Consider the following 10322-nt stretch of genomic DNA (forward strand, 5'->3'; position numbering starts at 1 on the left):
GCAGGAGTCCTGCCTGGCCCCGCTTGGCCAGCAGCTGCGGGGAGCGCTTCCTGGTGGGGGTCGCAGCCCACACCCCCTGGGAGGCCGGAGGAGGCGGAGGTTCGGGCAGCCACAGTGCTGAGACCAGACCCAGGGCCCCTCTGCCCACTCGTGGCTCCTCCCATGTGGGCCCCGGGGGGGAGGGGTGCGGGGGGGCGGGCAGCAGCCCTGCTCACCTGGGTGAAGTCCCACAGCCGCTGCGCCGGCCGGGCCACGTCCTCACACTTCTTCAGGGCGGGCGCGCGGCCCCTGCCCTCGTCCACCAGGCACTTGGAGTCGGGCAGGAAGGCGGTGGAGCCCAGGGGGCCGAGCTGCAGCAGTCCCTCGGCGCTGTACCGCACCAGCTGCGGGGGCCGGGGGCTGGTGTGCACGGCCAGCCCGACGGCCCTGCTCCCCCCACCGCAGCCCGGACCCCTCTGCAGAACTGCGCTCAGGCCTCGGCTCCCAGGGCCCCTTCTCTCGCTCAGAGGAGGGAGTTTCCCACGTGCCCTCGGGGCGCGTCATCTGCCCCAGCGCGTTCATTTCTGCGCGGAGAGCAGCCCCAAGTTCATGTAAGACTCGGTCCTCCTTGCTTGTAACACACCACTAAGTAACAACCAAACCCTCACGACAGAACCCAGTTCTGTAGGTCCCTGCCATTCCCCAGCTGTGTGGCCTCGGGCAGGTCACGCCACCTCTCTGTGCCTCGGTGTCCCCATCTGTAAACAGGAGGTCAGCCAGCACCTGCCATAAGGATCCAGTGGACTCGATACAAAAGTGGTTATAAAGTGGCTCGCACTCAACAGCCTGACAAACTGGTGTAACTGTATCTCTCTCCCCTCTCCCTGCCCGTCCTGTTCCTTTCTTTTTCTCTTGTGCACAAGTGCGTGCACACACACACACACGCACGCATGCACACATGCACAGTGCACTTGTGGACACAATACACACGCATGCACAAATGCACAGGTGCACACATGTCCAGCGTGCACAGTGCACACACGTGTGCACACGCACAAATGCGCACATGTACACAGATGCACATACATGTGTATAGAAATGCATGTGCACACACATGTGCACACACGCACACACACTGCCTGAATGAAACGGTGGCTCCCCACTGAAGGCTGTGCTTTCCGGCACAATCTCACGGAACACAGCTGCACTGGTGCTTCCTGCCTGCACCCTCCGCAGCGGTGACTCTGACTCTCCTGTGAAGGGTGGGGGCCCACAGTCTCCCCTGGATCTTTCTGGGGAGTGAGCAGCCATCACGGACGTGCTGCTGTCTGACTTCTGAGGCCGGGTGTAGACGGTCGTGACACCCCCATTATCCCGGGGCGCTTGCCTCTGAACCGGCAGCCTGGGGAGGCCGCGGGCGGAGGCCCCGTGGGCCCCTGAGCTGACGGCCAGCGCAGCCTGCCCGCCGGGTGAGCGTGGGCTCAGAAGTGGCTCCTGCAGCCGGCCGAGGACCTGGCCGGGGCCACGCGAGCCGCGTGAGGGGGGCCACGCCGCAGGACGCGTCGGGGGAAACTTAGGTCCACCGATGCCCTCCTGTGGCTCCCCGTCAGGCGTGTTCAGAGGTGCCCAGCAGGGTGTGGCCCCTCACGTGGGGTGCCAGCCAGAGAACAGGCCCAGGGACCGGAGTCCCTCCCGGAGGCCACGTCTGCCTCCCAGCGGGGGACTGTCCTCTCTGGACCCGAGCTGCCGCGCGGAAGCACCGGGAGAGGCGAGCGGGGGGCCCCGCACGAGGCTGCGGGAGGAGGCGGGGGCACCATGCTCTCCGCTCCGGCGTCACAGCCTCGCCTCTCTCTCCTGCCACAAACCGCCGGGCGGCCTCATGGACACGGCGAATTCCAGCTGCCCGGGCCGGCACGGGTCACCGCGGGCTTCCCCCGGACGGACGTCTGAGAGCCAAGAGCACGGCTCCAACTCGGGAGCGGGGGGACGTCCGGGGAAAGCAGTCTGGGGTCTGGCTGGAAAGCACCAACTTCCGGTAAACAGAAGCGCTGCCTGTACCAGCGGCGGATCCGCTTGGGGCCAGATGGCATCACCGGACCCGCCCCGAGCCGCCTGGTGCCGCTGGCCTGGGGTCCGGGCATCGGCGTGCACGTTGGTGAGGTCCCCTCCGGGCGAGTCTGAGCTGAGCCCGGACGGAAGATCACTTGGGAGGAGCTCAGCCAGTAAGAACCAGTGGTAACTCAGCACCTCCCAGGTTCTGTCCACACTGCCGCACACACCTTCCCACACGATCCACTTTGGTTCACACAACAGCCCTGACGGGTTAAGCACCTTAATTGTCCCATCTGCTGGACGGGAAAACTGAGGCAAGGGATGTGACATGATTTGTCCAAGGCCTGTTTGACTCCAAAAGCCCTGGTCTTAGTTTACCTGGGGCGGGGGGTTCCCTGAGGGTCTCCGAGCAGCCGAGAGCCTGGAGCCACAGCCTGCTGCGACCCCGCCCCTGCCGTACCCCTCCCCTCCCCCCTGCCGTGGGGGTGCAGCCCGTACCTGGGAGGACATCCCGTGGCAGGGGTACAGGATCGCGTGGTCGTCGTCTTCTGCTCCCTGGTCCAGGCAGTAGCCGCTGGCTTTGCTGTTTCTCACCTGCAAGAGAAACCAAAGGAGAAACCCCATTGTTGGGAGGCGGGTCCCAAAAGCCAAGGCCAGGCTGCCCCCTCCCCCTCAGGGGCAGAGAAGCCCACTCTGCAGGGAAACGTGAGCTGCCCGCACTGCCCACCCCTGCGCCCCCACTCCTTGCCTCACACTGAGCGCGAGCCCAGGGCCAGAGTGCACGGCTTTCCCCAGCGTGGGGCCTGGGTCCCCCTGGAACATCAGGAGCCCCGAGTGAAGGGAGCTGCCGTCCCCGCCAGTGCAGACCAGGGTGACAGCATGGGGATGCAGCACCCTCTGGCCAGCTCTAAGGAGAGCTGTGTGTGTGGTCGTGCGGGTGGGGGGCGGGTGCAGACGTGCGGGGCTCGTGCTGCTGATGCCTGCGCCTGTGTGTGCTCTGTTTGCACACGAGCCTGACTACGTGTACGCAAATGCGTCAGCAGGTCCATGTCCGCGGTTGGGGGCACCCGTTCACCTGACATTTTGTCTTGACGAGTACATGTCCGTGTCCGTGAGCACAGGCGGGCGCCTTCGGGTCTGTGCTCACAAGTGAAGGTGTTATCTGTGTGCACACGAGCAAAACTGCGTGCCAACGTATGCTTTTATATTTGTGCACTTACGCACACGTGTAACGCACTCGGGGATCCACGTTTGTGCGTGCGAATGCGTGCACGTGTTCTTGTGCTTACTCGTGTGTGCTGGGCACCTGCGTGAGTTGGGCTCTCACGCGCTCTGTGCACTCGCGCATGCGTGTCCGGGCGAGGGTGGGTGGTACCTCTCCGTACGTGAGGGTGTCGTTGTACGTCCGCATCTCCGGGTACACATTCTCCAGGTACCACTTGAAGCTGCGGCATTTCAGCCTCTGGCGCAGTGCCCGCCGCTCTGACACGTCCCCGAAGTCCACCCCTGGGTTCTGCGAGGCGGGAGGCAAGGCGCGAGCTGGAGCTGCCCTTCCCGGCCTGTGACGGGGGAGCCCCGGGACCTGGGGGCAGCCCAACCCTCAGGGCTGGACCAGCTGGGCCTCCTGCCCTCCCAGGGCCTGACGGGAAGGGTCTGGGCGGACAGCCACGGGCTGTGTGCTGGCTCGTCCACACCTGCGCACTCCAAAGAAAAGGCTTGCCCTGCCCCCTCCCCCCCAGAGATGACCTCTACGTCCTTAGAATATCCTGCGTGATTATGGGGGTGTTTACCTGGGGTCTGGGCAGCGCCAGGCAGTCTATGCTGCAGGGTGACCTCAGGGGGCTTTGAGCCGTGGTGGGGAATCAGTGTGACCTACAGACTACGGTCAGCCATGGCGAGGCTGGCTCGTGCATGGACGACAGGCTTGGGTGGGTGTCCCTGGCTGGTGACACGCAGTGCGTACTGTCACACGGTGTTGCTGGGCGAGGTTTGTGTCTGTCCAGCTCCCCGGAATCTGTATTCTTTCTGTACGAAGCCACAGGCTGAGCCTCACATCTGGCTTGGGGCCCCGACACGTGACAGGCACCAAGCCTCTGTGAGTGTGTTTGAGCAAGCGCCTGCCCCAGGCCGGGGTGCCCACGGCTCCCACACCAGCCACGCCGGGCGGGGAGGCGCTGCGCCGGGGAGAGCCCCTCTCCCCTCCTCCGCGTGGAGGCTGTGGCCACAGAGAAGCCCCTCACAGCCTTCACACGAGGGCGGGGGGAGCGCAGGGCTACAGTGAGATGTGGGAGGGTGTCTGCGGGCCCCGGCTCAGCGCCCCGGACCCTGCACGCACGCGGCCTGAGGCCCCACGGTGATCACGGCCCGGTTCCCTTTCGAGGAGTAATGGGGTGTTTCCTGAGTCGGGTCCCTTGGTGGAAAATGAGGGTTTACACATGTGTGCACGCTCATGACGTGACCTCCGCGCTCACGGTGGGTCACGTAAGCGTGTCCAGGATGGGTGTCCCCAGGGCCCGCGGCCTCGTACCCTCCCGTGGCCGGGGAAGCCACACGTGAGTGAAGGCTGGTTCCACGGCCGCCGCACCGGGACTAGCGGCCTGAATGTCACCCCACGTTAAGGAGCCACCCCTGCTCGGCACCCACCGTCATTACCGTCACACAGGCCGTGGGAGCTGGGTCTTCTGGGTTTTCAAGAGAAGCCAGAATACAGGCTATTTACGGGATTTGGTTGAGCACAAAGTGAAAAACCAACAGCAACCCCTAACTGGATGTGGTCGAAACTGCATGGACCAGAACAAGAGACAGGAAGCAACCCAGGTACCCGCGGATGGAAGGACGGATAAACCGTCGTGGTCCATCCACATGTGGAACGTGATCCGGCCACAGAGAGGAAGCAGCAGCAAGGCCCTGCCACCTGCCACGTGTGGATAGAGCTTGAGGAGACGAGGCTCATTGCAAAGAGCCAGACACAGCAGGAGAGGCTCCACTTAGAGGAAGCGTCCAGAACAGGCAAATCCAGGGACCGAGCAGGCAGCCGGGTGCTGAGGTCTGGGGGACGGGCAGATGGCGGTTAGCTGCTTACTGGGTTCAGCTATTCTTTTTGGGGTGACATTTTTGGAACTAGGTAAGTCAAAGGCTGTGCAGCACTGTGGGTGTGCCCAAGGCCTCGGAATTGCAAGGTTTAAAAATGCTAAAATGGAGGGGGGCCTGGGGGCTCAGTCAGTTAAGCACCCAACTGCGGCTCAGGTCATGATCTCACAGTTTGTGGGTTCGAGCCCCGCGTCGGGCTCTGTGCTGACAGCTCGGAGCCTGGAGCTGCTTCGGATTCTGTGTCTCCCTCTCTCTCTGCCCCTCCCCCCTCTCTCTTCTCTCTCTCTCTCTCTCTCTCTCTCTCTCTCTCTCAAAAATAAACTTAAAAGAAAAAAAGCTATAAGGCAGATTCTATACCACACATATCTGGCCACAGGAAGGCACGAGCAAACAGCACCTGAGGTGCCAGCTGGGCGGTGAGCCGGGGCTGCAGCTGGACCAGCGTCTGTGCGTCCCCGCGCCGGCCGCGGGTCCTGGGTGGTGACCCCACAAGGCATGGCGAGGCCGGGGAGTGGCTAAGCCTCGCTCGCAGCTGCTGGCACTACTTTTACCAGGAAAACCTCGACCCGAGAGCCCCGGGCCGGCATTCCGGGGGGCTCCCCGTCTTCCCCGCCCTCCCTGCTGCACCCTGGCTTACGGTCATGGGGATGTTCCAGGCCATGTACACGTGGGACTTGAAGCCGTCCATCCACACCTCGGCCGCCCGCAGGGCGTTGCGCTTGGCGTAGTAGTCGATGTCGTTGTTGTAGGGCTTCTTGGTGCGCTCGATGTGGGCCACGCGGGAGCAGGGGAGCACCTCCATGCTGCCACCACACTGCCACACCTGTGGGCACACAGCATGTCCGAGCGCCCGCACCCCGCCCACGGCCCCGGGACACATGTGCCAGAGCCCGGGGGCCGCACCCCTGCCCACGGCCCCGGGAAAGGCGGCCTCCCCTTCTGGATCTCCTACCAAATTCATTTCTCCTGCCCCCGGCCCCCTGCCCTGTGCTTGCTCTGAGCCGGGGGCCTGGCCCCGGGGACCTCACACCAGCGGCGGCCCCAGCCAGAGAACAAGCCTGCCATCCAGTCTGGAAAGAGCAGGCCAGCCGCTCCAGACACCTCCGATCCGAGGTGCTGGCCATGCAAACGCGGCTTCAAGCACCCCACACACACACGATCAGCGTCTTTCAGCTGCTTCCTGGGGCGCAGGACTCCCCGAGGTCCCTTACTGTCCCTGAAGACCCTCGCCCACAGGTGCACCGTCATCCCCTCATCTGTCTCAGTGCACAGCCTAACCACCCGGACACCCCCTCGGGGCTGCCGTTCACTCACTGTGGAGCCGAGCCCTCGTCTGAGGAAGATAGCAGGGGACCCCTGACCCTTCCCTGCCCAGCTCTGCCTTCAGAAAGCAGGGGAAGGGGGACATTGCACAGCTGAGGGTCCTGACAGCTCGCACGGCCGCCACAGGTCACGTCTGGGCAGGCGGGGGAGGCTGTAGGTTCCTCACAGATTCCCAGCACGCGGCCAAGTCTCCCCCTGCTAGGCTCCTAGCCTGCTCGGGACCCGCCCTCTGCACCCCTGCACAGAGCCCAGGGGACAGCGCCAGCTCCTTCACGATGACAATGGGGGCCCTGCCCCGGGTAAGACGGGCCGCTGTCCCCAGGGCCTGGTCCCGGGAGGATGCAGGGCAGTGGGGAGGTGGGTTGCAGCTGGACACTTGCTGAGCCAGGAACCTTCCAGAAGACAAACACGAAGCACCACGGTGGGAGCCTGGCAGACCTGCAGGGACAGCCCCGCACCGGCACCTTCTGCAGCCGCCATCACTGGGAGTCCTGTGGGGCCTCCGTGCCTCAGCTGCCCCCGGCTGCTCCCGGGGCTCCCCGCCCCCACCTCTTCCTCCCTCCACTTTCCCCACGGCCCCAGGTCCTTTGCACCTGCCCGCAAGCCTCTGCTCAGATGCCGCCCCGTCGTGGGCCCCGTGCTCCCTGGTCTGTCTGTCCCCCTGCGGCGTGCACTCCAGGACCTCGGCCCACCCGCTGCTCTCAGGACAAAGCAAGCACGGTCAGCACTCAGCACAGGTTGTCCAATGGACGGACGAATTCATGTTTCGGAATCTGTTAGCAGCGGCCAGACCTGCCTAGAAGAACTTCCTGCGGTGACGGGCATGTTCTAGATCTGGGCCGCCGATACCTTAGCTACAGCCACGCGCTTCAAATGTGGACACCGCGGTCATGGGACAGGATGGCGGGAAAGGCCCCGCTCGGTCCAGCTCAGCGGCTTCAGGCCTTAGCTACACGAGGGCGGCTCGACAGACCGTGGCGTGTGGGGCTCTGTGCCGGGCTCGGGGCCCCTTCGGACATCCGTCTTTCTTGGGTAAAATCGGCCACGGTCTCTGTTACGAAGAGAGTCTCCTCCACTCAGGAAGGCGAGAGCGTTTCCAGACGGGGGGAACTGGGGCCGTTCTCGCTGGGCCCCGCGCTGGGCCCGCAGGGAGTTCAGGGCCGGGGGCGAGGGCGACGGTGCCTGAGGTTCAGGGGGCCTGAAGCCTTCCCTGAGCTGCCCACGTGCAGCACTGTGGGCCCAGGACTTCGGGGTAGAGGGAAGAAATCCCCACTCGCTCCGCAATCACCCCGACAGCAGGGGGAAGGGCAGCGCCCCCCGGGTCAGTGCTCTGGCGCACAGCCCCCACCCCGGAGCCCGGCCATCACGCCTCTTCCCTGCGCCGGAGCCTGTGGACGGCCCTCCCGAGGGTGGAGATCGTCGACTCAGCTCCGTGTGCCCCCGGCTGCCACCATGAGGACACGGCCACGGAGATCGGAGAGGGCGTGGTTGGCCCCCGGCTTCATGGGCAAGGAAATGGTTCCTAATCCACAAGCTCTAAGGGAGGTGACACGGCTGCCAAAGAGCCTCATTAGTGCCAGTGACCGGGGCGTCCCCGCCCCCCAGGACAGCCCTGCTCATGCCCGCTGACTTGGGTGGCACTCCACAGCAGCTCTCCAGGGCGTCTCTGTGACGCCGAAGCACCCGGCCACCTCGCTCTGTCTGAGGCTGGATGCAGTGGGTGGTGGGCCGACACCGAGGGGCCATCTGCTCTCCCACGGTGGCTCCCGGATCCGCAGGGTGGCCTGGGCCTGTGAGCAGTGCGGACGAGCCCCTGGCCNTGGGCACAGCCCGCCCCTTTAAGCAGAGGCTGGCCCCGACCCAGGCCAGCCCAGCAGCCCCGAAGTGCGGGGACGCGCTGGGCGGCGGGCAGCGGGTCGGGCTGGGGCCACACCCACCCCAGGACTGCTCAGGAAGGAGGGCTGCCCCCACGGGCTTGACTCGCGAGCGCTCAGACGCACGTGGCCATGACGGGCGTTCACAGGGGGCAGGCCCTGCGCTGCGTGGCCGAGGCAGGCGGGGAGGCCGGTCCCTGATTCCAGCTGCGAGTGAAGAGCCCGGCCGGCGTATTAACCATGTCTGGTAATTCTCCGTATCTGACAACGTGACTCCTGGACCTCACTGTCCTGAGGGTGAGGAGTGTCCTCCTGGGCCAGCCGATGCCCGGGGACAGCAAACAGCAGGCCTGAGGGGCTCTTAAGTGTGCAAACCATGCAGCCTAGGACAGCCTAGGTGGAAGACTCCCGCCTCCGGGCAAACTCAGAGCGTGCTGCTGTGAGGGTGAAGGCGTGGACCGTGGAGGGGGTCTTCCTGGGGGGCCCTCCTTGCTGTCTGGAGAACACGCTCCGCAGAAAATGCCGCACGGAGGCCCTGGGACCTGCGGGTCTGACAGGCTGGGCGCCTTCCCAGCCACTGCGGCAGAACGGCCGGAATGTCACCCTCCACTCGTGGGATTTGCAGGTGACACAGCACAGGCTGTCAGGGACACGAATCATCCCTTGCTCCGGGCGGCATCACCGTGTGTGCAGGTGCACTCGGCGTCTAAATTAAGGCTCCGCAGGGTGTCCCCGGGCGCTCTGATGTGACTTCAGGCAGGAAGGACTTTCTGAGCATGGCCCTCAGCCCCTGGTGACACTGTTTCTTCAGGAGACGCCTTGACGGAGTGTTCGATCAGCCCACCTGAGGAGACGTCCTTCCCCACCCACCTGGCCATCCCCCATCCACTCCTTCACCCACACTCCCATGCGCCCCCCGGCTACTCACCACCCATCCATCCACTCGTCCCTCCCCCCCCCACCTGTCCGTCCGCCCATCCACAACCAGCATGCCTATCCAGGGCCTATGCAGAGCACTATTTTTAGGATGAGGTTCAAGCCCAGCCTCCTCACCCGGGCCTTCAGACAAGAGGCTGGAAGCCCAGAGGCCCAGCCGAGATCCAGCCGCACAGGCCACCGCACCTGGTGCAAACCCAGCAGGCGCCCGGCCCCCACCTTCCTCTCGGGAAGTGCAGTTTCCCCCTTTAACAAGCAACCACTCCGTCACTCAGGAGAAAACTGCACGCACGACTTTTAGAGATTTCCCATCTGAACCTAATTTAAAAGATTTATAATCAGCTCCGTGCTGCCCCACCCCCCGCCCCCAGCCCGGGTCCACTGCAGCCACAGGCTGTCACCTCCCTCTCGTCACACGGACCTCACTCGCCAGGCACGATGTGGCCCCAGGGGCAGAGCTGACTGGGCTCAGCGCTGGAACGGCGTCTCCCAGGGCTCAGCTGGGCTCAGCTCGAACATCCCGGACAAGAAAGCGCCCTCCCGGGACGGCACGTGCGCACACACATGCGGTCAAACGGCTGCTTCCTGCTCGGCTCCGGCGCCAGACCCAGACACCGCGAGCGGCTTTCACTCCAAGCTCCAGCCGTTTGTTCCCCTCAACGTGCCGAACGCTAACAAAAAAAGAGAAAAGTAGCCTCCTTCCTTCTGAGCGAGTGGTTCTCACAGCGGGGTCCCAGGACCAGCAGCAGCGTCACTGGGGCCCCAGCAACGCGGCCGCTGCAGACCTGACCTGCTGAGTCAGAGGGTCTTAACACGGCCTCCAGGGGGTCTGCTGTGTGCACCGGGGGCGGCTGGGCCGGAGTCTGGGGGCGGCTGCGCTGAGTGCGTGAGGCTTCTCTCCCCGCCTCCACCCTCGGGGCGCCTCCTCTGGCCCAGGAGCTGTCCCCTGGACACCACCCGAGGGCGTGGCTGCGTGTTCCGCACTCTGTCCTCAGGTGCAGGTGAGGCCGTACCTCCTAGGTGACGACCCCCACACCACGCCCACTGCAGCTGGGCGCATCCACGGAG

General features: G+C 64.8%; 1 protein-coding gene across 4 annotated transcripts in view; it reads right to left on the reverse strand.

Annotated features, from left to right (window-relative positions):
* The window catches only part of GALNT9 (polypeptide N-acetylgalactosaminyltransferase 9), a 34096-nt gene that overhangs the window by 1656 nt on the left and 22118 nt on the right, over window positions 1–10322 (reverse strand). For all 4 annotated transcript variants that reach the window (XM_077763567.1, XM_077763571.1, XM_077763570.1 and 1 more), the window contains exons 6-9: window positions 5759–5944; window positions 3407–3544; window positions 2530–2625; window positions 216–383 (exon numbers count right to left, since the gene is read on the reverse strand). In XM_077763567.1, the coding sequence (XP_077619693.1) occupies window positions 216–383; window positions 2530–2625; window positions 3407–3544; window positions 5759–5944 (588 nt within the window). The remainder of the gene's footprint in view (window positions 1–215; window positions 384–2529; window positions 2626–3406; window positions 3545–5758; window positions 5945–10322) is intronic.

This window comes from Crocuta crocuta, unplaced genomic scaffold (assembly GCF_008692635.1).
Source record: "Crocuta crocuta isolate KB4526 unplaced genomic scaffold, BGI_CrCroc_1.0 scaffold114, whole genome shotgun sequence".
In the NCBI taxonomy this organism is placed as follows: domain Eukaryota; kingdom Metazoa; phylum Chordata; class Mammalia; order Carnivora; family Hyaenidae; genus Crocuta; species Crocuta crocuta.